Source organism: Scatophagus argus, chromosome 9, assembly GCF_020382885.2.
Source record: "Scatophagus argus isolate fScaArg1 chromosome 9, fScaArg1.pri, whole genome shotgun sequence".
NCBI lineage: Eukaryota > Metazoa > Chordata > Actinopteri > Scatophagidae > Scatophagus > Scatophagus argus.
The window spans coordinates 4,270,613-4,298,400 of NC_058501.1; the positions used below are offsets into that span (position 1 = coordinate 4,270,613).

A 27,788-nucleotide genomic window follows, 5' to 3' on the forward strand; every position below is an offset into this window, starting at 1 on the left:
TTGGTTACTAATTTTTTTAAGGAGCTGTCAGGTTGCGTTTTAGTGCTCATTTCCCCAGCGAGATAAGCCAGGTTTCTTCATCTAAGCAGGAGATTCGGCTCGGGATCATCTGTCACAGGGGTGATCGATACATGCGAGGCTGTGCGTAATTACGCATCGATGACTATGGCATTAAAGATACCACTCGACGTTAATCACCCTGATAAATTTTGCACATATACCACTACCTCTAACAGAATCAGTCAGGAAATCTTCAAGATATGAATCCTGTACAGGCGGACATAAAGATTCTTGAGACTTTTCTCTTTGTACAGCGATGGTACTTCGCTACAGACTGCTTTAAATCGCCTCTCTTTCTCTCTCTCTCTCTCTCTCTCTCTCTCTCTCTCTCTCACACACACACACACACACACACACACACACACACACACACACACACACACAAACATCTCTCCTACCAACAACAGCCCACCGCAGAGCACACAGAATGAGACACGCCTTTTTCTCGGTTCCGTTGTAGGGTCGGTGGGCAGCGGGCTGCCGGTGATTGACCAGCTTCTCTCCCTGATCTGTCAGCCGGCTGGCTTGGCGCCTCCCCTCTCCTCTATAAATGTAGGAAATCTATTCATTCCTTTCACATCGAGTCTGCTGAAGTAAGAGGAACTGTGAGGCTCCACGGGATGTGTTGACATACTAGAATTCCGCCTTTTGGTTTATCTTATTCTCTCGCTAATTTGCGGCCGAATTAGAACGGCTTTTCTGTGTTTACAGCGCCGTGTTGTAATCTCAAATACCTCCTGCTACCAGTAGTGTAATTATTTGTTGTTATTTTTCGTTGCTCTGAGCCGTTGGTTATCTAAGATGAAGGCTGTTACTCCAGTCCGCCCCCAGGACTCCTCCTCCAGCAGCAGCGAGCTCTCCCTGCACTATCTGTCGAAGCAGAGCTTCAACATCGCCCGGTGCAGGATGGAAGAGGAGGATCTGTTCTGCCTTCAATACGACATGAACGACTGCTACAGCCGGCTCAAGCGCCTGGTTCCCACCATTCCGCAGGATAAGAAAGTCAGCAAAGTGGAGATCCTCCAACATGTCATCGACTACATCCTGGACCTGCAGCTGGCCCTGGAGACGCACCCTTCTCTCCACAAGCAACAGCCACGACAGAACGGGACCTTCCCTCCTCCAGCCTCCAACCCCAGCCGGACACCGTTGACGGTGCTCAACATTGACCACCATCAGGTAAGCTTTAATCAGCTGAGACGACTCTCCATCCCCCCGCTGCCAGCGGGACTTACCGGGGACCCCGGTTTACTGTACGTCCCTGTGCCAGACTGCCGTCCGCCAGTCAGACAAAGCGCGTCATGCCCGTTATGTGTCATTGTCCTTTCAGTGTGAGGGAAAGAAGACAGAAAAGAATCTAAATGCTCTGCGCCTCACACCGCAGCGCTGAAAAATCATGCGCAATAAAATCCCGCATTTGGTGTGATTAAGATTGCGCACTTGATTGCAGGCTTTATGATTTGCATGATAATGACTGTGTGTGTCAGAGGCCCACCTTATCCCAGGATTGGTGAAGTGCCTCAGCCTGCAGCCCACTCCACTGCGCACAATAAGGGCAATTTGTTATTCAATAGGCTATAAGTGAATTTATTATGGGAGAGATAGCTGCTGTATATCATTCAATTTGCAGGGCTTTCAGGCCTTGCTTTTATTTTGTCTCATCCATGGCACCTGAATTGCCTTACATGTTTCTTTTTCTTCTTTTTTTGTAGAGGACGTCAATAGTCAAAAAGCCGGAGGACTCTATTTTATGCCGCTGAGATATAAACACTGCATTGGTAAGTTGACTTCTAATAAAATTTCTCAGTAGTTTCAATGTTTTAATTTTTTGTTTTCAGTCAAAAGTTTGGTTGTAGTTTTTTTTTTTCCTCACAGATACACATGTGGCCAGTAGAAAATTAACGGTGGTCACTGAGGCATCCCCATTAATTAGATTACAGTGGCATATATGTGGTGTAAATTGGAAATCTCAAGAGTGCTCTGGGGAGGCCAGTAGATGTCAGCGAAAAGAATAATTGAGGAACATTAAATTGGCACCGACCTCAGAGGCAGCTGTGCTTTGCGCAATAACTGTCACTGGTGTAGCAATATGGGAAGAGGAGAGGGTTAAAACCTCAGCTTGCCCTCTCTTTCATTCTTATACACACAGACACACACACACACACACACACACACACACACACTCCTTCCTCCCTCTCTCGCTCTCATTCACTCTCTGTCTGTTCCGTTCAACCTGCTGTCCCGGCTTTAAAGTTAGATTTATAGCACTGAATCCAAACACACCTGGATAAGGCCAAAAGCATGTACCTGGTGTGTCTTACAGTGAGACACTCACGGCAGGCTTGCCCAACAGCCTGAGGAGCTGTGTGGTTGTTGTTTGACCTGGTTTGTTTTGGGTTGTTGATCAAGCATGGCCTCTGTTTTGTCGGTGGCGCCAGTCAGTCTGGAGCTGTGTAGCTCACCCCCACGCTGCTATTCATCCCCTCCACAGGTGTGCAGGCTGCACAGAGCCGCTCCAAAGCCAGCAAAGCTTCGCCAGGGACTCACACCCAACTGGAGGCACAATCACAAGGGGATTTCAAAACCGCTGGGAGGAATTCAACCCAAATAAAATCACTATTCATATCAGCATTTTTTTTTTTTTTTGGTTCCACTGAACAAGGAATCAGTATGTAGACATCTCCCTCTCCCTCCTACCGTTTGAGTTGCTCTAACTTCACTTCTTGTCACTTGAAATTTTTCTAAAAGAGTGAGAATATGGAATCCACATGCAGAGAGGTTTTTGTTGGAACCCCTTCTGTCAGCAGCTATGAAAACTGTTTGTGAATTGTGCTTAAAGAATAACTAAAAATGACTCCAGTTTAAAGCTTTACTAAACTGCGAAAATCATTGTACATGTTTTGGACATCTATTGTTTAAAATAGATGATTTGTGTTGAACAGGGATGTTTCCCTGGGATCTTAAGATGTTTGATATTGTAAAAAAGAACAATTCTGATTCGAGACAATTAAGATTGTACATATAGAGACACAAATGTTCTATAAAGTATGTGAAAGGAAGACTTATATGCTTAAAATAGACTATTGTAATTATAAGATATTTTTATTAAAACCTTTCTTTGTTGTTATGTAAATATTGTGTTTCCACTTTTAAGTCTTTAGTAAATGAACGTGGTTATGCTCTGCCAATAATGTCCTCACATGATGATATCAGTTAACTCTTTGCAGTGTTTTTGGAATAGTTTAATATGTAGCATGTCAGGCTCATTGCAGAGATATTGAATGTGCACTGAAGCAGCCCTCCCTGTGTAGATATGTGGTGGAGTTCAACACAAGTTCTTTTATTATTTGCCCTGCTTAGCTTTCTCTTGAATTGTTTTGTACTCATTAACTATGACAACTTTGACCCCGCTTGGAGCAAAGCGTTGGTCTGCTGTTTGATCTTTTACAACAAGGGCCTGATTTGATTCTGTTACATTGCACTCTTGTTAAAAATAATAATCTGAGAGTTACAGCACTTCTGACAGTGTTTATGATGTAATACCTTACAGAAAATTACTGCATAACAATGTATCTGTTATACTTGGGCAGTCAGAGCTTCTCCTTGAGAAGTTAATGATTGACACCATGAAATCATTAAACATTGGTTATGAATTGATGAAATATGTGAACATTAACAGACTCCTTTTGGTCAGTGACCAGTTGTATTCAGACCAACAATGTCTTTAAGTAAATATGAAATGATTTCCCTGTTGGAGAGTCAGCAACTATTGTTAATGTAAAGAAGAAAAAAAAAAAAGCCTTTATTTTACGTGACATTGAACACCGAATTTACCTCACCACCCTCCTGCCAGTGTGAGAGGGCACTTGTACATTACTGTCAGCTGCACTGTTGGACTTGACCTTCACTGGCTTGTGAGGAGTTGTCAAAACAATTAAAGTTTCCAGGAAGAATTGTGTCGTCTCAAGTTTTGTCTTAAGGGGCATCTTTAATGTTTCTTCTTTCAGTGCCAACACTGCAACATAAAGTAAAGAGGAAAAAGAGGCAGGTGCAGGGTAACGCTTCTAAACTCAACATGAGTGTGAGGGTCTTATAGAAAATAAATGGTGGATAAAGATTTTGAAATGTTGCAGATTTCATCCAAGTTCTTAAACCTGTTTTACAGGATTTAGGGATAAAGCTTTTTTGTTTCTTGGGCTCTTCATTAATTCCATTACAAACATGACCACAACTTCAGCAGGACTGCAGGAACACCACTAACAGCCAAGATACATATTAAACCGTGCACCAGGTGTCATTCACTTTAAATGCTAGCAGCGATATAATCACCCTCCTGCAAATGCAAGCAGTAACAAAATGTCTGTGGCCATTAAAATGTTTAAAGTAGACTTCTCGTTGCAACCGATCTCCTTAAAGAAAAGAAATGCATTTAATTGGTGAAAAGTACATTACTACAACAATATAAATGTAATAATTATTAATGGTTTTGCTAAATGAAAAAGATAAAATAAAACAACACCCTGAGTTTTATGGGATCATTTTCACTGACGAGTACAGTGTCAGTAAGCCTCAAACAGAATTATGTTTCTGTGGATAAATGAATTTAACAGAATGAGGGAACAATTCAGGCAAACCATACATTTATTTTCAATTCATTTTTACTTAGGGTTTGCGCCATTTAGCTGATATTTTAAGCAGTGACCTGTGATGACTAAAGAAAAACTGTAAACACTACTTCCTAGGTCACCAGCCTTGCCAGGAAGTAGAGCGCACAGATAAGAAAATTCTCTTCCAGCGACATAAAAAAAATTTCCAGTAAGGAAGTAAGATGTTAAAAATGCCTACCACAAAAATATCGGAGGTGTACGACTGAAAATCATATCCACACTCTTAACTGAGCGAAATGTGGCCTCATCGGGTTTATGGGAGGATTAGAGTGCAAACAGCTTTTAAATAATTCAAAGATTTGAAAAAATAGTCTGATTTATGTCACAATGCTTGTGACGCTTTTCACATCGGAAGAGCTGAAAAAAACATTTCATTTCTCTTCATTCATTCTTTTTCAAATATTTTCCTGATTTTCTAAGGCAAAGCATTAAAAAGCACCGAAATAATTACTACATTTATCCTAAATACCGTGACTGTAATCACCTTGACAGCTGTGAGAAATAACTGTCCTTAAACCACACACGGATCTATCTCACAGTCATTAGTTACAGTGAGTTTTTCTCGTCCTTTCCCACGGAGCTGCAGCTTTTTCTTGTAGACACACTGACCCTTGTTTAGCTGTCCCCACATCAACCTGCTGAATGCGGGTTAAAGTGCCTGTTTGACACCGACAAGCCTGGCGACGGAGATGCCATGTGGGTGCTGCAGACACATTTCAGACATCCTGCTCCGCCGTGGCCATCTGAGGATAAGCAGGCCATGCAGGCCACCTGTGCGTGTTTACAGTCCTCAGTAAGAGAGCCGGGCCTTGCTGCCCTTGACAAAAACTGTCCTTGTGATGTGAAATGTGTGCCTGTGTGAGTGATAAAAGGTTAAAAAAAAAGAAAAGAAAAAAAGAGTAAAAATACGGTGTTAAAGCGCAGGTGGCCAGTTTGACAGGCAGACCTTTCTTACATGATTAAAGATATTCTGGTTCTCACAGAGAGCACAACACAAGCCTGACAGTGTAAACCACGGCTACATAACTGCACAGTTGGCGAGAGCAGCACCAATGCATTTTGTCTAGAAAATGCTCATTTTTATAGTTAAATTCAGTGATATGTTGGAAATAACCCAAGTTGACCTTTTAACTCAGTTCACCCTGCTGAGCATCCAGTTTACTTCTTTATCCCAATGCTATTTAATTTATCACATATCAATCAAAAGCAACAATGATAATCTCATGTAACCCGAAAAGTGAGAAAAAAGATAAACAACCAAATAAAGTTTATTTGGATTGATTCAACAATATTGAAAATTGTAATGTAAGGATTCAGGATTCTCTCAAAATGCACACAGCTACTGTCTGAAAATCAGTCCTGACACACAAAAAATTTCCTCCCATCTCATGATCATTTTATTCACATGTTCGACACAAAAAGTGATGAGTGCTGTTCAGCTGCTATTTCACAGTGCATTTACGGAAAATACGCTATAACATTTAAGCAGAAAATACATTTATCCATATAGAGTGGAATGTATGCGGCACTTCCAGGCAAAGACACATAGCATTAATTCAACAGCCAATCAGCCATACAGTTATATTTATACATACAGTACATGTGCACATTAACTTCACATAAAGACATGATGTTTTCCCTCACAGCTGCAGTGTAATAAAGCATGGACGCAGGATGGGAGACTTCTCTTACAGCTCTGTGATCTGTACCACTAATTCTCTCTATTAGTCAGCACCCAAACTGCTGCCATCCCCCAGATACATTATTCATCTGTGCTCCTGTTATACTATGCTGCAGCCATATGTTGACTCACAATTCCCACTGTCTCGCCATTAGCTACCACAGTGATGCCCCATTCTGCGTCTCTCCAGCATTAGAACTGCAGGATTTTCCAAATAATCCCCGTTGGGAGAGACACAGCGGTGCAGCAGCGGGACGGAAAGCATGTGGGACTTCATCAGCTTTCGTTTTCCGCAAACCGGACAACCGTTCAGGTTGAATTCCTACCTGTGGCCTTCCTCCCAGTGTGTGTGTGTGTGTGTGTGTGCACCCTCCCTGCTCCACATCGTGAGAAAGCATCACATCCTGTTTGATAAGGAGGCCCAAACCACACTGGTCAACCGAGGGAGTGGACTCGCCGGTCCTGTGACCAGCCACTTGGAAATGTCATTATGAACACAGTATCATTATTATCAAAACAAGGGACTAGCCGGGCTGCAAGTGGAGCCAATTGTTTGCACAGGTGTGAGTGTGTGTGTATTCGTGCATGGCTCTCATTTGTGTGTTTTTCCTTTGTCTTAAAAATGCCTTTCCCATAGAAGATTACAGTATAAAACAAAAATAACAAGAGGGATTTTGCAGTTTGTGGGACTCGCTATTTGTGATAAAATCTCGCATGCTCATCATCTACCTCGTTTAATCCTCCTCTTTCAGGTGAAACTACCAGTTTTGATTAAATCCAAGGTATCAAATGGTTTTTCTAGCACAGTTTCAAACAGAAGAAACACACCAGCACACAACACATCAAACGAGGTTTGCTCGCCGTTATCTCTGCCTTGAATTAACCTTCTGCATATGTTAAACTGCAATAACAGGTTTGGCTGTCGTGTCTTGCCTCCCTCTCTCCCTGATTTAACTCCACATTACGGCGTTCCACGGGGGCCTATATCCCTGCGTGTTAATCACTGCTCTTCCCGGTGCACACAGAAATATATGGCGGGTGCTTGCAGAGGAACAGTGGAGGACAAAAACATGCTCGCTCTTGGACACTACTTGATTACAGACTAATTGGTCTAGAGTGATTAAATATCTCATGCTTCTCACTAATTGCAGCTATTTAAAGCAGCTATTAGCTTAAAATGCCTGCCACCAACAGCCGTTTACTCATAAACAAAATGTGAGCTGCGGTAATTCACCTGTACTGCTCAGACTGGAAAACAAGAGTTACAGAGTCTCAGGAAGCTTCTGCTGCAGCGAGACATCCCAGCACAGCTTAAATATTTTAACGTTTTTGGTTTTCTTGGTTTTTTTCTTAGAGAACACTTTATGGAACACTCCACATTGCTTTTGTTTAACTACATTTTGATCAATGAGTTTTTATCTATCTTTGTTCCCTTCCTGCTACTCCAAATAAATAACAGATGTACATTTTTACTAATGCCTAATTAATCACAATTATATTTTCCACATTCATATCACTAGTGATAATTGATGTTTAATTATTTCTTCATTTGGGCTGTGTGTGTATTACTGATTTGACACTTAACATTTTTATATATGGGAGAAAAATATGAAGAAAGAATAATCCCACGTGGATCATTCGTTTTAATTTGGCAGTCTCAGAGGACACTTTGCACTCGGAGATACTTGAGGAAGAAGGACGTGCACACACAAACACACTCAACATGTTTATGTGATCTCAGCCTGGAGCGGCCATCAAACACAATCACAGGAGAGTTAATGTGTGTACACCCACCAGTTTAGCTTTAGTCAGGGCCTCTTTCAGGACAACAACAAACAGCGACTGCGGCGAAAGCGAGGAAGACCGAGAGAGGGACGCAGTAAGAGAGGAAGAATAGGGATAGAGCGTGTGAGAGAGATAGAAGCAGGAGGGAGGAGGGAGGACTTGGCATCACCAGTGCCAACTGCAGCTCCCGGGAGACGGGCGATGAATTACAGAAATGAGATCTCAGACAAATGCCAAGCTTTTCCAAAGAGCTGCGAGAATGGCTGCACCCCCCTGGAGAACACAGTGATTAGAGAAGGGGAACCAGGGGTCTGCCAAGCCCCTTAAAGGATCTGTGTTAGTCTCTCTCTCTCTCTCTCTCTCTCTCTCTGTGTGTGTGTGTGTGTGTGTGTGTGTAGGGGTGGCACTGGGACAAAAGCCATGTCATAGAACATGACCCTGAGGTGCAGCCATCAGACAGCCAATATGGCGAGTTAAATACCGCTGCTGCATCAGAGCGGAAGGGCTCCAACCGTCTCCAATCAGACAGGTTTCTGTTCACCTAATGAGCTTAATTAATGAGGCTTAGTTTAGACTACTTTGCTAAGAAATCGGGAATAATGTGAAAGATTTCCAGAAGAATGCACCATTTCTGTTGCTCAGGTATACGATTTCTTTTCAGCAAGAGGCCTTCAGCTGTTTAAAGGCAGATTAAACTTGGAGTAAGTAGAAACACAGAGAATGACAATACATTCAACTGCACTCTTTTGGTTTCATTGTTCAATTTTAATTTAATTCCATTTTGTTTCCATTTTTATTTTTTTTAATTTAGCTTTCCCAACCAATTTGTCTTTTCTGGATAAAGCCTAAATGCATAATTTCCACTAAGGATGGAAATAATGGATTTGCCCTTCAGTTTTCAAAATCTTGTTTCTCCTCTGATTGGTAGATGTTGAATGGAATGCAGCCTGAGAGGAAGAGCTGCACACATTATATAATAGACAAGGTCATAAACTTGCTCTTCTGTGTAAATATGCAAATGCAACATTGTCTGTCAGTGGACTACCATTATTTTTGAAAGCATGATGAAAAATTCCCATTTTAAAATGTCAGCATAACAAGTAAGGAATTACAGAGATGCACATGGGCCCATGCAGGCAAATCACACAACAATACATAAGAGTCCATGCACAGAAACAAGCATAGTAGATAATATAAATAAAGTTATGGGCAGCATATTACACCTCAGCACGATAGAGAACAAACCCACTAACTGCTCAGCTATTATTACAATTATATTTTATTATTACATTATATTTCAATATAAAGTCTTCTTTCTGAATTGTTTGATGTATTTATTTAGTGTTCAGCATTTTAGCGACATGCATTCAGGCAACTGCTAATCTAAGATTCAAAATATAAACAAATCCTTCCACCAGCAGACAATGAATCAATTATAAATAGATAGATAGATAGATAGAATCTAAATCATTGTGTCTGTTTTGATTTAGATTGACAGGCGCCTGTGCATCACATTATTCTGTTATTTGAAATTCTTTCTGGGACTCAGATACCAGCTATCAGATTCCCTCAGACAAAATTGTCTCTGAGTGGGAATACCAAGTCAAAATGGGGATTTTATTTCAGCGAGTGCCTGAGGGGAAACTACATCAAACCAAACAGAAATCACATTTGAGTCTGAGATGACAAATGGAGACCTTGAATAAATGCATTACTGCTATTATATTTGGAAATGGAAAAAATTAATTTCACCTCACTGCAATGTTTCAGTTTCTTACAGATTGCGCACCAGCAACAGATATACATTTTGATATAGATCATTCATAATTTCATTAGAAAACAATTACAGAATTCTATATTTGTCAGCGCAATCTGCCTGAACAGAGGGACTGAAGCAGCGCTTAGAGGAGATATGGTGGAACTGCCATAAACATGCACTCCTGACATGTTAAAAGACATAGAAAACCATAATCTATCTGTATACTTTTTTTTTTCATTTCAAAAATTGAACTGGTGAGCACAAGATGTCTCCAACTTCACTGAAAATTATTCTTAGTGATGATCCTAAGCAGTATTGATGTCATAAACTCTAACTAATTGAAGGGGAGTGCGGAGAAACTTTCGTCCTTCAGCAGATGAATGCGAAAACAACATTTTAGTGTCAAACTCTACTCGCACATAAATCTACACAGTAAACACATCAAACATGCACTTGCTTCCATACACTTGAAATATTTGTACTTTGCTTGCATGATGCTTTTTACTTTTTTACTTTACTTCACTGTATATAGTTGACAATTTTACCTGATTTGCACTTTGCACATCAAGACTTTGTGCATCTTATTTATTGTATGATGCATTAGTAGGCGTATACAGCAGGTTAAAATACCCAATAGCACACAGATTTAATTAAACACACTTAAATGATGAACATGTACTTTGACCACAGTGTAAACTAAAATTAAACCTTAGAATTAGATTTGAGGCTTCTCTACAAGACAAGCCAAAAAGGGTGATGTAATCATGCAGGACCCACCCTTGCGGCTGTGAAGGAAGAAATATTCACATCTTTGGCTTGAAGGAAAGTGGCAACAATACACTGTACAAATGCAAAGTTCTGTTTTCAAAACTGATAGCATCAAAAGCAAAAGAACCCATTTTGCAGAATGGCCCCTCTAAGTGTCATATTATTATGTTATTGGATTATCATTTATTATTATTAATGGATTTGCATGTAAACAATGCTGTAATGCGGAGTGGAGGCAGTTTTACTGTAATTTCTTCTTAAGAGATTGGGAATATTGATCTGTAACTATGCATCAAATTTAAAAAACTTATTATGTGTTTTGTGTATGAAATCAGAATTTGAATAGTGACTCATAACTTAACCTGTGAAACAACAGTTATGGAATCCCTATGAAATGAAATGCTGAGTACAGCACTTACAGTAAATGTACTGCATTACCTTCAACAATGCTGTTTCTATGTTTATGAGTATTTCAGTTTTATTAACCAACGGTGGAATTTTAGCATCACTTCTTGCTGAAGTGGTCCACCCTTCTCGTCTTCGTCACCACTCTGGCAGCAGCGTTCTGAATCAAAAACAAATTTATGTCTCAGTCTCTGACTACAGCAGGGGCATAATACGTTTGCTTTGTTCAGATTCAGGATCGAATTTGACGCGATTTGCTTCATTAGTGCTCATACAGTAACATTCAAGAGATGTCCAAAAGTTGTGAAAAAATGCCATGCATGAGTAAGCTGTTCTCTCATTGGTCAGAAATGTTACCTTGAAGATTCACTTCCTCCCTTACATATTTTTCTTCATTATGGAGCACCAGTTGTGTGTATTGCTAACTGTGTTCATTGAGTTTATGTGGTTAATAAACAGGTGTTCATCTAATGAACAAACTATTCAGTTCCAGAGAGCATCTAGACTGTGACTAAAAAACAACTGCTCTTCAGACGGTAGGTAAACTTGAGTAAATAGCTGCACCAATGTGAAAGAGTGTCCCATCAGGCAACACGTTGCCAGCTTCTGATGGTAGTGTTTATTGTGATCTGGCTGCAAACAAAGAGTTGAAGTGCAGGCAAGTTCAAACCGCCGTCTACAGGTGATCTATTAAGTGTCCACAATTGTCAGTTAGTTGTCTATATTATTCTAATAATATAAGAGTACAGGGAGCCACAGCCATTCTCGCCATTAATAACCGCAGTTTTCAGGGCCAATGGAAAAGAAGAGAGGTGTTCTTGAACTGGGAGACAAAATCACTGTTTGACTTGGTGGATAAAACTTCATGGGTCTGTACTACAAAGCAAGTTCGATCTAACCCATACCCCTTTCATTATCTGGCTTCACTAACCCTAACAACCATCATGATGGTGGTCATCAACTCAGTAAAAGTTTTTCTTAAGTAACCACGAATGCTTCCACATGTAGTGTTTGCAGCATTTGACCAAATGCAAATGTGGACAAGTCTACTGTCAGCAGAGCACCATACTTAACAACCCAAGAGCAAAATATGATATGATATAAAGTAGGTAAACACATAATCCAGGCTAAAAGCAAGACATTTGAGGCTGCCAAATACAGGAAGCTGGCAGACAGCTGGCAAAAAAATAAATAAAAATCGCAGACTGAAACTGAAGACACAGGTAAGTCAGTCTCCTAACAAGCATCTGTATCTTTTACATATATTTGCTGGTCTCCCAACACTGTTGGTTCTGGGGAGACCCTCTCACAATCCACTCACTGAGCTCCACAGCCTCTTGTATAAAAGGAGATGCCATGTTCCAAGAACACTGATACTTCAGTAGGCTGTGCTTTTATACTAGCTGACCTGTTATCTCGAACATAACCTGCCGTGTGGTTGCCATGGCAGTGCACCTTGGTAAGAACTGAATTACAGTCATAATCCTGAAAACCCAGGGTTAAGCTTTAGGTTACCTCACTAACCACAGGTCCTGCTTTGTAGTACAGGCCTCAGGAGACATTTTTAAAGTCATCAAAATGTTTAAAAATACAGCTTGACACAAGGAAGCAACTTCTGATTGCACTAAAAAACAAAATGGCACCGGCCTTCTTAAGTGCTCTAGTTTTGCTCTTAAAACTGAAGTTTGGAGGAGTTGACTCATTGAGTTTGATATAATGTATAACTGAGTAATTAAGTACTAATAATGAGTACTTTAATTTTGATATTTATGTAGGTTTTACTGATAGTATGTCTGCACTTTAGTAAAAAATAAATAGAAGTTTGAGTGCAGGACCTTTACATATAATGGAATATTTTTACACTGTATTACTACTACTGCCTTTCCAGTACTGGAAACATCAAAATATCCACATGATAACTGCCAGTATGTTAGCTTTTCACTTACAATGGGAATCATTTGAAATCCAGCACTGTATTTCTGTCATTGCTGTAAATGTTATGTAGATTTTCTGCAGTGTTTTCTAGCACACGAGTTGTCACATGCTGAGCACAAATTCAGTACAAACTGGATCCAAATGAAACAGCACACAGTCTGCTCGCCTGATCCTTCCATATGTTTCCATATAGATATCAAGCCATCGATTAGGGGAATGCTGTCATCTAGTTGGCAGCGATTAGGCTGCTGGCTTTGGCACCCAGTCAACAACTAATTCACATGCTAATGTCTTCCAGATCAGGTCTCGCCCCCAAACTGGTTCCCCTTATTGACTTGATTCCCTGATTGGACAGATGGCCACCTTTCAATATGACAGACGTCTGTTTGTGTTTAGGCTGGGGGTACAGGGTTGTCAAGAGGGGGTGGGACAGGATTCCCAAGCTTATGAATAAACAACAACAATCATCTAGATAAACAACAACATTATCTGGCGTCTGAACCTTGACGACGATCCATTATGGCCATTACTGTCACATCATGTGCTACAGTTGGCTTTTAATTGCTTTTATTCGCTATTGAGAATGGGGGGAAAACGCAGACACTGTATCAGTCGACGCTCTTAATTGATTTGTCCTCATGCTTGCCAAGACCGCAGTCAATACGGTGGAGTGCGCTGAAACCTATCAAAGCGCAGCGAGGACTGAAGGCACGAGCACCGAGGACAAAACAGCTGAGACTTGTGAAGAGGAGAACAAAAAATAAAACAGCATTTCTTTTTTTCCTGACCCTCCTCCCTGCTCGTCCTCCACCTCCTCCTCCTCCTCTTCCTCCTCCTCCACACATCGCTCCCTCACCTCTTGCTCTGCTCTTTCTCTCTCCGCTCTCTCCTCTCCATTTTCGTGCCTGGCAGCAATCTTCCTCAGGAGACCTTCTCTGCAGTTGTGTGAGGAGAATGTCAGTCCTGTGTAGTTAGGAGTGCATGTGTGTGTGTGTGTGTGTGTGTGTCTGCCTCTACAAGAAGCGTCCCCTGGATGTGCTCATTAGCAAAACACAAGTGCGTATGGCTCCCCAGAACAAGGCATTCTGGGTACTGCTACTGTCTATCTCCGCTTGTGAGTTCGTAAGCAACTAATGAACAGATTCAGGCATGAATACAGGGCAGCCGCACACACACACACGCGCGCGCGTATACATGCACACGCAAATAACATCTTCAAATGACCTTTCATAACAGACGTGAAGAAAAACAATGAGTTGTTCAAAATTTTACAAACTTATTATTCTAATTTATCTGGGGATAGCATGGTAAAAAAGAAAAAAATTTAAATAAAAATTCAAGAGGACATTTTCCCAAAACAAAAGTGCATATTGAATATTCAATATTAAATACATTTGGTGGGCTTGAAAGAGGCTCTGGATTTGTGTGACTTTCAATAAAAAGTACATTTTTGTATCTTCTCATGAAATGTGGCACCTGATTTTTTCATAATAAAACTTTTTTTGTAGTTGACTAAACAAAATCTCTTCAAGGTCCATTTAGCATCTGGTATTAAGCTTTCAATCATTTACATTACATGATCTGCCAGATGGACTTTGCCCAGGTGTCACAGGAAAGTGTTAAAATTTCATTGTTGTGTGTTCATTACAGACAACTGATTAGATCAGACATTACCATTAATTGATTAAGACAGACAGTTTAGATACTCAACAAAACAATCCCCTTCCCTGAATGGGACATGAAAGAAAAAGAACAAGGACTATAAGTATTAATCCAGCGGTGGTATCACTGAAGGCAAGCAATCCTGACTTTTAGCCGACAGAATGGCTTAAGCTCCAAAAAGCAGGATCCTACATTTCCCACAATGCAATTATAATCTCATCTTTCATCATGCCTGAACACCCCACACATTTCAAACTCCATACCCCACTGGCTTTTTGTTATGAATGTTATAGTTTTCAAGAAAAGATATTTCTAATGACATCATGAGCGTTACTTTCTCCGATATGACAAAGCTGTTGCAGAAGTGCTCACCATGACAACAAAACTGATCTTCTGGTGTAAAATTAATGAAAGAGGCTACCCTGGTGTGCACACAGTGCACAATTTTTCATGCATACTGTATTTGAATAATAAAAGCAACCAAGTAAGTGTATATTTCCTGGATAAACACAGTCTGGTATGTTGTGCAAAGTGCAGTAATTGATCAGTGCCAGAAAATGAAAGAAAATATGTATCCTGGAATCCAGTTTTAGTGTTGCATCTATCTGGAGATAGACTATCTAAAGATGGAACGATAGTGTTACAAAGTATTGTTCTGGGATATTAATTACAAACTGTATTTCAAGATGAGCATAGGCACTCATAAATATGCATTTTCATGTACAAAAGGAAACAATTTATACCCAATCATATTGCCACTGTTCAAAACTAATCAGCGCATAGCCACGAATGGAAAAACACTGTAATCTTTCATGCAATAAAACGCTGTGAAATGAGCAGAACAGGTGCATAGGTGAACAAAGATAAATATAGCCTGGCTTGATGAAATAATTTCTCTGTCCTGGATAATAACTCATTATGTTAATCACAAGCCCTATTAATCATTTTCTCATTTGAACTGTCAGGATGTGATTGTCGTACGTGGAGATTGTGGGAAGTACAGCGAAAAGATTCGCCTTTTGCCATTCATCAAAGTCGCCTGACCAAAAAAAAAAAAAAAGAATAGTCAGAATAGAAATCGACGGTTGAAGCTGCCGCAATGGTTTGTGCCAGAGTCATAACAATGAAAAGCCTCACGTCTTCAGATGTAAAAGAGAAAAGAGAGATGATGAACGCGATTGTTATATCCTGGTGGCGCTGTAACACAACAGCACAACAGGAAACATATTAGCAATAGCCAGGAGAGTGTGTGTCTCTGCATACTGTATGCGGATTCTTGTGTGCATGTGTGTGTGTGTATGAGTGAGTGTGTGGCACCAGGCTCATATATTGCGATTGTCTCATTGTGAGAATGCCCTACTGGGGTGGCCAGCTGTTCCTGTGCCCATAAAAAGGAGGCAGGAATGTCTGGTGGGATGAAGGAGGCTGCAGAGAAGCAGATGTAGGACACACACACATGCACACACACTTCCACACACGAGGTATACGTAGCAGTGGAGCACACACTGTACCCTTGTACACACACACACACACACAAATACACACACAGACACACACACACACACAACTTCCAGAAATACAGAAAGACACACATAGACACAAACACACAGAAAATTTCACACAAAAAAATAAAATCATGCAGACGCAGCCACACTCGTATATACCTGGATGTATGTATGTTACAGCACTAGACACACACATCCAGATACAAGCACAGAGACACACACACAAACACACCAGTAGCAGCGAGGCGAGGTGGTGGAGGCGTTATCGGCCCATATCTGTGCTTGGAGCCACAGCAGTCTCCAAGGCTGCTATCAGCTCCCCCATTATCTCTGTCTGAGAGTGTGGAGGAAGGGGAGGAGGAGGAGGAGTAGGACAACGATGAAGTCTGTCCCCCCTCCACGCCACCCCCCATCAGCCAACTCCCGTCACAGCTCCCGTACGCACACACTCACATATTAGCACACACACTCACCACCAACTCGTTAAGAGGGCGGAAATGAAATGTCTGTCCCCTGAGTCGCCCAAGTGGCAGAGCTTTGCTGCTGTGGCACAAGTTTGCCGACAACAACAGGCATCCAGTAATAAATCTACAGACAAAAAGACGGAGGGAGATGGAAGGAAAAAGAAATGGCAAAAGCGGCAGTAAAAGAATAAAAGAGAGGTTGAGAAAGAGAGCGACAGGGAAGCTGGTCAGGGGAGGAAAGGGAGGGAGCGGTGTGGTGCAGCCACCCCTACCTCAGGTCTCATTAACTTAATGGTCTCTGTGGATGGTAAAGGGCTGAGTAGGGATGGAGGACAAGGTGGGAGGACAGATAGTCTACTGTGAAAGAGGTCTGCAAACCAAATTTAAAGTGATGTTTCGTTTAGTCAAACTTTTTAGTGTTCATATTAGCAGCGAATTGATATAAATGCTTTTATTTTGAAGATCTAATCAAGCCTCAATCTGGGCTCACCCTGACCTGAAGGTTTGAATAGCTGGATTACCGGTGCAGAGTGTGAAGACTGCAGGTCCACTGTGAACATCTTTCACTTAGTACTGTGTGTAGGGGTGATGGCTCACTGCAAGATATTGCCGTAGCTTAGACATATAGTGGATTTTTGTATCTTTATTTAGTCAAAAGACAGCAAATGAGATTGTGATTTAAGTAAAGCACAACAACACAGTTACAGTTTAATGACACAAAGCAGCAGAGTGACACTGCCTGGTTCAGTATACTGGTGTTGTCTAAAGAGAGGCTAAAGATTTGTGAGTGCATGTCAGCTATATACAGGATTCACTAAGTACTATTCATCCAAAAAGGAAAATGTGCAGATATCAGCTAAAATAAAGAATAGATATATTTGTCTAAAATGTGCAAAAGTGCAACATACAAGTCTGGTGTCATATCATTAAAAATTAATGTAATAAATGCACAAAACAAAAAAATTGTCCTGCGTATAATATTTTGCTTACATCCTTTGTTTCTGAGACATCAGCGCTCTTTTATAAAGCACACTAGTGTTTGATCCAATGTGGTGGGCTCTAAAGTGAAAACCCAAGGCTGAAAAAGAAAAGAAAAGGAGGGGTGGTGGAGGTACATTGTTGCCAGGCACCGTCATATCAACATACACTAAACATTCAGCAACTAAGATAGCAATCTGGGTTACATCCACATTAAGAATGCTATACCATAGATAGTGTCAGAAGGCAAAGAGGATTAGATGGAGCACAATCATTTTATTCTCATATTTCAACAAGTCACTCTTCTTATGTTGTGTTTTTCGCAAGTCTCATGTATGCCTGGGCAGTTGCATGTTTACAATTACAGTAGCTCAATATTTGTGTGCTGTTATTAAATTTTTCTGTAAGAAATGATGTCTCAGTAAGGTGCAATAAGGTCCAGTCATGTTCTTGAATATCATTTTTAGTGGTGCCACAGATTTCTTTTGCTGGTTAAAAGTTGTAACCAGACACTCAATTACAGAATTGCCTTGTTGGACAAGATAAAAAGGGGAGAATCTAAATATATGCTTTTCTATATATACTTATTTTCAGAGTCATATTTTTTTATCTGTCTCTTCTGTACAGATGAAACACCTACTCATTTCCATCAGTGTGCCACAGCAGCACTCATAGTTCCTTTGTGCTAGTGCCATGACCGTCAGTGTTGACAGGGTATCAGCCGCTATCGTCTGGACTGTCCAGCCACAGGCGCCACACTCAGAGGGGCTTCTTACACCAACTGAGGTCTGACGTGGAGGAACTCAGACAGACACACAGGACAGAGTGAAGAGAACGTCTGAAATTATAGATTATAGTAGGATGGCTCGAGAGTCCCCTTCCTGGTACACTGCTGCTCAATCTTAATATAATGTCATTATTGTGTGTTGGATGGGAATCAGATTTGCAAGGACCAACAAGACGGCCATCAGTGACTGCACAAAAATGGTGGTAACATATCAGCTTTCTGCATGCTGCCCTATTGAAAATGTATTTTCATGACACTATTCATCAGAAGTGTCAAGTTAGTGTAGCGTGGAAAACAACCATTCAGTAATGTGAACTGGAATGGAAAGATCATTCTTCACTTTCGAACTCTCTGCTCTGGTCTGAAAACGCTAACAGCTGCTGATTTGCAGCATGACAGGGCACAGGCCAGTGAAAGAGACAGAGACAGACAAGCTGAAGAACAAGAGAGATGACAGACCACAAACTATTTCACATACATCAGACTGCCACTAGGTGAAAAGCAAAAGGGACCCTGCTGAGATAAATGGAGACGAAAGAAGCTGACAGGAGAATATTCAGCATAGAGGGACCGATGCTGGACCCAGTACCAGCCAAAAGGCTATGATTCATGAGAAACATACAGTTAAATAATTTGTCATCTCTGTTAAAAGCTCCTGATCACAGCTGCGTGGGTCTGCCGGGGGAAGCATCTTCAGAGAATTGCTTATCCGCCATTACAGCAACTCACTATGTTCAAGTTTGCAATTTCACATGCAAGGTTTTTGGTAAGTTAATGCGACACAAGCAAACAAATGCACACATACACAGCAACACACACACCCAGCCTCTCTCTCTCTATCTCTCTCATACACACACACACACACACACACACACACGCTTAAAGCCACACTGCAGGAACCGTCTGACAAGGCCAAAGTGATGTTGGTTTCAGGGGACCGCGAGTCGGTCCCTCCACAGATGGGCCGGGGCCTTGCACCCTCTCCCTAATGCTCCATTCTGCAGCTGTGTGAGATTAGCTAGGTACCATCAATACTAATTTGTGCTGATACAACCAAAACTTTTATTGAGATGAGGGAAAAAAGGAGATAAAACACACACACACACACAGCCTTGGTACATGGAAGATGTCTCCTTGACTTTGCTGCAGAGGCTGTACTCAAGGTGTGCTCTGTACAGACCAGTGTGGGCGCGTTTATACATTAAGATTAACGATTATAATAACTTAATGTTAGGCTAATTTCTATGAATTTGAACAATCTTGTTAGACTTTGTTGAGGTTTAATCCGTGTCTTATACAAACATTTTATGTCATATCACAGCAATGCCAGAAGTGTCTCTCAGAAAATACATTTATATACTATGAATTTGATTTGCTGAATACATCTTGCACACATAACATGTCATGTATTGTGAGAAGACGACATTTGTCATAGAGAAAAAGAATGACATATGACCTAGTATAAAAGTCTATAGGGTATAGGGTGGCCTTCAATTTGGATGGATGGGATGGATGCAGGACTTTCGCCCAGCTCACAGGCGAAACCAACAGTGACTTATGCACTGAAGTTACCTTGTGTAACATATTTAACAAAACTTCACTTGCGTATGTACTCTCATGTCTGTACAGTTCTCTTATAGTGAATTAGCATATTTCCAAAAAGGTCAAACTATCATCTTGAATGAACTCAACTGAGTTAAGTGTCTTATTTCGGCCTTTTTGCAACATTAGCATTAATGACGGCTCTGTTCCATTCAAGTGTACCAGTGAGCCACCACAGGGAGCCGTCAAGACCCTTAAACTGAGGCAGCTAGATGGATTTAATCTATAACTCGTTTCAATAACTCGCACCTTCCTTTTGTCACGTGTCAAAGCTGTGAGGAAGGTCTACAGTTTGGTCACATAAATGTTAGTTCAATGGCAGTGATCCAAACTCCGAGCGGTCTTTTGAGCTGATGTAAACTCGCAATACGAGAACGAATATGTTGGTTGAGACTGTACATGTGTAATGTGCTCACAACCTCTCACCCCTCCATCCAGTATGCCAATCAATATCGGCTGCATGCTGTTTAAAGTATTCTTAAAAATATCTCACATTCTCACACAGCAAGGTTCACATTGTGTGCAGTGGGAGCCATGTTGTTATTGTGAAACAGAATAGAATTTATTTTGTGTCCGGGCAGAATTCTAGGCTTGTAATATTACACACAGATCAATTATTTACAGCTGTTTACACTTGATGCATTTATTCATTTTCTTTCCTGCCCTGTGATTACCAAGTTTCTTCCACTGTAATAACCCTCAGAAACACATCAGACCTGTGGACCACATCAGTCTCTCTCTCTCACTCCGTCTCTCTCTTTCTCATACACACAAACACACGCACACACATATCCCACATCCAGCTAACCCTAATATGGTGACTCTGGCTGAATACATTATTTATCATATGCATAATGTCTCCCAGCTAGCCTATTTTCCCCTGATAAGTAATATACAGTGTAATGTCATTGGCACGCACACTGCAGTAGGAATAATAGGGAGGTTTTTTTCACTTTATGAAAAACTATTCATCACAACAGAGACAAACAAATTTGATTTCAGCTGTGGATTATTCACTGGCGGAGATTGATATTGTTTTCATGCAAAACCAATAAAGAGGCATCATGTGGATGTTTTGATTACATTATCAGAGCTACAAATACAGTTAATAATAAAAGTGCACTAGTGCCTCATTCACTGGGGGCTTTTAATGTTGTTGAGCCACAAAAATAACTAAATAATGACAGTTTAAACAACCTAAAACTGCCTTCTGACATGGAGCACACAGTGTTATGAGGCAAGGTCTGTGATCTCATTTTGCATTTTGAGGTAGTAAGAGGTTTATGGCATCTATTTTGTTGCTTTATGTCAAAGGTTAAGGGCTAAAATGGGTGATGAAGTCTTGAAAATTCTACTGTTCTTGGTCAACACCAGCCAGGTACAGTGCTTTCTTGGAGTTTTGCAAGGAAAATGATTCAGTCATGTATTAGCAGTGAACTTGTTTACCTGCGGAAGGTTCCAAACTGATGGTTTGTACAGTACATTTTCCCAGAGTTTTGTTGCTCCTGTCTCAACATGCTGCTGGCATTTAGGCAAGTTTATCAGTTCCAACATTAAATGTCTTGACTTTGTACTGTATGCAATAGAATAGCTGTCGAAAAGGATTTGCAAATTATTGCATTGTTGTTATTTACATTTTACACAATCTCCCAACTTTTTTGGAATCACGGTTGTAGATTTTGTCCATTTAAATTTCAAATGAGACCAGAAATAATAATAATAAACCTTTAGGCTGCATGACAGGTCATATACTTGTTACTGGTAAATTTTACACACATAAGGCACATAATTCTCCAGACTCTCATTATTTTTCTGGCTGAATTTAATTTTTATACATTAAACATTATGACAAACAAAAGTGAAAACACATATGATATTTAGATTTTATTTACACTTTGTCTTCTGTGGAGCCTGAATAATGTATATTAACTTGTACTGATATTATTGATTATTCAATATGTTTCAATACTTTATTTTTTATATTTAAATTAAAATGTTTATACACCTCATATTTCATTTGATTGCTATTTTTAATGCTCAATAACGAGTCCAATAAAAAAAACACACACAGTGTTAAGCTGTAGCCTACATCTCCTGCAGCGCTGGTGCACAACAGAGTGCTATGTGCATCTGATTATTTTTGTCAGAATGGTATAGTTTATCATTTTTGGTAATGTGCTTCTCCTTAACGCTATGAGTGAAATGAGAAATGTAAATACAACATATTGCTGCAGTTCATCCAGTGAGGATATCAGCGTTGTTAATTGTTGCACTTTTCCCCCTGAAAAAGAACTCCTCCAGTGATAATTTATTGCACTATATTTATCAACTTTAGCTGTATTTAAGAGTAATTACAAAAACATCTCTGGCAACTGATTAGTGACATATGAAATGCATGGCAGTCCCACAAATAATCTATTACAGTGTGATAATGACATGAGGATTTGTGCTTTGATTACATAACATGTTTTTAATGAGGAGCCTGCTGACTGTTTTAGCCAGGGGCAACTCATCTGAACTACACTGAGTATTGTTGTGGTTATGTACTAACATGAATGGTTGGTAGAAAAAAATCTCAATAGCTATATTTTGATTTATTTACTGAACTGATTCCATCACCCCACACAATTTGCTCAGACAATATCTCAGTGAACGTACAGTGGAACATATCAGCCATTTAGCCCCATTCATTTCTGAGCGGTGAGTATGACTCACAAATGTGACAAATACACTCGCTCTCTCTCTGTCTCTTCTCTCTGTCACTCTCTCTTACTCAGATCTGGTGCCAAGTGGGCATCAGAGGGTGTTTGTCTGATGACTACCTGCCGCTTGGCACAGTTACATATGGACACTACACAGAAATGTGATTAACCTCTCAGTCAGTTTCTGCACTGCTGCCTTTCATGCACTTTGTACACATGCATTTATGTGTAAATACTCCTACCACTTATTTCTATAGTATTTCTGAGTATTTCTGTTGCACATAGAAAAAAATAGTTGTTTTGTACAGCTTTATTATTGGAGCTACGTGTTGTTACTGAGGTTGTTTCGTATTGAATTTCACCACTTGTTAGTCAACCTGGTTTTTCTTTGTTCCTTTTACATCTTCATCTTCTTCGTTGGTGTCTAAAGCCTTGTTCAGGTACTGTCAGATTTGACCAACACGTCACAAGTTCAAGTTTGCATAATAAATATATATATATATATCTCTGTTTGTTCAGCCATCATAGGGCATTATGTGAATTACTGTATCTCCTTTTCCTGTAATTTTCCTGTTTATTCCAAACAAATGACTGTTGCTGCTGCTGCATACATAAAAGACATCACATCTCATATGCCAAGCAACTCTTTCTGGCAAACAGAAAAGTGAATGCTGCCTCTAGATTACAATGAAATGGACAGTTTTCACATGAAAATGATAGCAGCTGCATTATTTTAAACATTTCAAAAATGAAGTGATTGATCTTAAGTAACTGAATCTCTTCCTTGCGAAAGAATGAGCTCATGTCAAGCCAGTCACAAGAGAAATAACAAGACATATTAAAAATGTACCATCTTGTGAGAATTTTGCTTTGTTTTTATTTCCCAGCTCCATAAAGATTTAAATGAATCTGTTTTCAGAAGTGAGGCTGCAAACAAGGAACAAGGGCTGACACATTTATATGCCTCTCTTTCTTTCTGCCTTCATCTCTCATAAACAATCCTTCCTCTCTCTGTCTCTCCCTCCTTCGCTCTCACATTTTACCGTCATGTCAATTACTGTCCCAGTGGTTTTCCTCGTCAGTCTGACACATCCACCGAGTGTGTGAGCATTCATCAGAGCTGTTTAACCCTCGCAACGCCCCGAACTGGAACACAGCCAGGGAACGTCACAGAGGCAGCCAGTTGTCAGCAACTATCATCCCCCCACCCTGTCACCGACAAGCACATCAGACAGGGAGCAGGCCTTGTTGATGAGAAGAAATTCACTAATTGTTTGATTATACAGATCTTCATGATAATGAATCGCTACTCCACGGTTCGGGAACATGGTGTGCAACCCGAATTACCACCCCAACACTCAAGCTGTGAAAGTTGATTACTCATTAGCGGGTGACTGAGTGGCACAAACAACCCTGGCACCCCCTTTAAACTCCCCTCCTGTGTTTTTTACTGTATGTTCTTGTAATTGCTGTACAGTGAAGTGCAGCACAGGAGACCGCCCAGCACCAATATAGATTAAAATCCAATCCATACACAGGAAGCACCATGTTTTCACCTTTCTGCATCAGCTCTTAAATACTGCAAACATTCAACAATATTAGCTTGTGTCAGCCTGCAGTTTGGGAGGAGGGACACATCTGCAGAATGTTACAGTTTCTGAAATCAGAACAACTCAACTATGTTCGCTGACATCGCTCGGTGCTGCTCAACTACAAGCAGCAATTTGTTCAGCCTGTTGTTTGGCTCAGAGCGTTACATATATAGAACCTTGTGTTAACCTTCCAGTAGAAACACCCCTTCAGGTTAAAACCAGATTACATCTCACCCAAACATTTTTTAAGATTTGAGTCTGTAGGAAGCCAGTTGGACTGGGTTTAGCCCACTAAAATATGTGCTGCACATTAAAAAATGATGAAACCTCATTAACAACTATTAAAACTAACCATAAACTGTAATATAAGGAATGACAGGACCTGTTTTCCACCTCTAATTAATTCAAACATGAAATGTTGGTGGACACCCATCATGTTGTTTGCGTTTTAAATGGGCTGAAGATAAAAAGATAAATGACAGATGAGTGGTGGACAGTCTGGCCAGGTTTTTTAATTGATTATTGTTGCATAAAAATAGTTTGATTTTTATATTTCTCATATGTTAGTGACTAAAAGTCAGGACATCTAGTTCTCTTTTGACCATTCTTTTCAAAATTAGCTTTTTAAAAGGCTTAATAAATAAACAATACATTTGCACTCGTGAAATTCATTTACAGTACAGGGCTGACATCTTTGATATCTTTGATTCACTGTTGTAATTTCACACACTTTTACACCTAACTTGGAACTCCTTAAAAAACTTATCACACTTAATTATACATTCCACTAAATATGTATTTTATTGTATATATTATACTGAGGTCTTTGTTTTCTCATACTGTAAATTTTCATATTCTAATTTGCCTTGTGGACAAAGGTGTCTGTTTTGTTAAAGATACCATGTCTCTTCCAGAAGTATGCAGCTGAATCAGATGCATCTCATTTCAAGGGAGCAGGGCAGGCTGATTGATTTGCAGCCTTTAACGGTACAAACAGCAATGTTTCAGCACCACTGTGTCTTCATCAGAGTCAGAATAGAGACATGTGGCAATCCTATATTGCATACACCCAATCCAGAACACATGTACATTTGTTAGTGGATAATCGGTCGAACAGAATTTCAAATCCATCAGATAATCGGCATGTTCCAGTCCCGTTTTTCCCCTGGGAACCTTGCTTTGTCTGTGTCTCGCACATGCACATGTGCATGCACAGGAACAACAAAGGTATAAGAAGACGGTTACTCGCTATGGATGGAAACAATGAAGGATTGAAAATATTTCTGAAAATCACTTAACATGTTTGTTCTACCTCAGTGCAATGCAATGTATTTTAGAGAGTCACATCAAATGTGTATGCAACTTTAATTTGTTTGCAAAAAAAACTCCACATGGCACCTTTAATTTAATGTAACGTAATAGCATTAGTTCTGTTTACTGCATGCATATCTGCATTTCTGTCAATCCTGAAGAGGGATCCCTCCTCTGCTACTTTTCCTGCGGTTTCTCTCTCATCTCTCATCATATGATCTAAGGACGCAGGATGTGGGATGATTGTAAAGCCCTCCTGAGACAATCTTGCAATTTTGGTTTCATTGAATAAAAATGACTCAACATGTCTCGATACATGTAGTACCCAACCAGTCAATGCAGATGCCCACCCATCTTGAGCCGGGGTCTGCTCCAAGGTTTCTGTTTTCTAAAAGGCAGTTTTTCCTCGCCACCGTCGCCAAGTGCTTGCTCAAGAGGGAATGTATGGCTCTCTGTATTACAAAATTTAATTGAAGAGTTTGGTCTAGACCTGCTCTAATTGGAAAATGTCATGACATAACGTTTGTTGTGAATTGGCGCTATATAAATAAACTGAATTGAATTGATCTGAATAGTAACTTCAGTGTGCAGGTTTGCATTTTGACTTTGCTCATATGTCTGAATGATTCATCCACTCCAATCCAGCAGGTGAGCTTCTAATTCATACAGTATCAGCAGCAGTGCTCAATGACCTGCATCAATCCAACAATATGGCACCGTGATTGATTACCCCCATTTCTGGAGAGCAGCCAGATAGCAGTGAGGTTGTTGCCTAGATAGGCAGACAACAACTGTCTTAGCCTTGAAAATGTGTGTTTATGAGCAAACTGACCTGCTGCAAACTGTATGGATCAAACAGTGACACATTTTGGTTTATTTCAATATGCAGTACAATTTGACTTGTTCACTTCAATGTCTTTGACCAGTGCTTGATGTGTGAGTCAACCCATTATAAGTCAACATCCATCTGGATTGCTGTTGTTTTGATTTGATAATGACATTCATATGCTCATGGAAAAGTTATGTAAAAAATAATAATTACAGTGGCCATGAAAGCAAACATCTGAGACACAAATATTGAGTGGGTTTATCATATACGTTGGTTGAAGGGAGAGGTTTCAAAGCCAAAGATGGACAGCTGGATAACAAGAGGAGTGTTTGTGTGTGTGTGTGTGTGCGTGTGTGTTTGTGTTTGTGTGCGAGCTAAACACAAAGTGAATTTGTGTGTAACTGCACGTAAAGCACAATGAGGAGTGGGTGGCTGGGTGTTTTCTCCATGTATGTTTGTGACTACATGTATTTGTGTGTGTGTGTGAGGGAGAGAGAGAGAGAGAGAGAGAGAGAGAGAGAGAGGGAGACAGAGAGAAAGAGACTGCCGCAACAAGACAAAAGTTAATGAGGTTTGAAGGCTGCTGTGGCAGCAGCAGCAGCCTCGTCTTTGTCTATGTCCTCTGCCACCCTGCTTCCTGCCCAGGCCTTTATTAAATGATAATGCAGCAAGGGTCTTTAAGTGTGCAGCTGCAGAGAGAAAGACAAGGGCAAGAGAGGGGTAGAGTGAGGTAGGCAGAAAGAGAGAGAGAGACAGTTTGGGGTGTGAGCAAAAAGAAGAAAAGAGAGGGAGAATGAAAGAGGGAGAAGACAACAGAGAAAAGAAGAAACAGTGAATTAATGGTGATAAGAGGGATAGAAGGGAGAGGATCTAAGGAGGGCATGCAGGGATGGATCTGGCTAGATGGAAAGATAGATGCAGGAGGTGTAAAGAGAGAAAGACTCAGTCCTGGAGATGAGGGATGAAACCATAAGAGAAACCAAAACAGCAGAGAGAAATGGGGAAGACCAGTTGAGAGAGAATAAGAGAAGAGATTCAGAATGAAAGATGCAGAGATAAGGACAGGGAGGGAGACAGGAGAGATTTAGTGCTGGAAAAGCTACTGTAGCAGGCAATATGTGGATGAATACACAGCAGAAAGAGAACTAGATCACCCAGCACTGAGGTCAGTACTGCTTCTAACATTGACCAGTGAACCATTTTGGCCTTGAGCACACTAAGGTCTGCACCAATGAAGACAACCGATGAGAGCAATGAAATGAAAATGATGCTCGAATATCAATTTTATGTTTTGTT

General features: G+C 40.4%; 1 protein-coding gene across 1 annotated transcript; it reads left to right on the top strand.

The window, feature by feature from the left end:
• Positions 1-528: 528 nt before the first annotated feature.
• On the top strand, positions 529-4,013 carry id4 (inhibitor of DNA binding 4). The gene is made up of 3 exons (XM_046400289.1): positions 529-1,239; positions 1,773-1,838; positions 2,552-4,013. Exons 1-2 carry the CDS (start codon positions 862-864, stop codon positions 1,818-1,820), a joined length of 426 nt encoding a protein of 141 aa, XP_046256245.1. The 5' UTR covers positions 529-861; the 3' UTR covers positions 1,821-1,838; positions 2,552-4,013.
• The last annotated feature ends 23,775 nt before the right edge of the window (positions 4,014-27,788 follow it).

Excerpts from the sequence above, each read along its gene's own strand:
- id4 (XM_046400289.1), top strand. The coding sequence starts at position 862 with ATGAAGGCTGTTACTCCAGTCCGCCCCCAGGACTCCTCCTCCAGCAGC. Across the intron at positions 1,240-1,772 it reads TCAACATTGACCACCATCAG|AGGACGTCAATAGTCAAAAA; the intron begins GTAAGCTTTAAT and ends CTTTTTTTGTAG.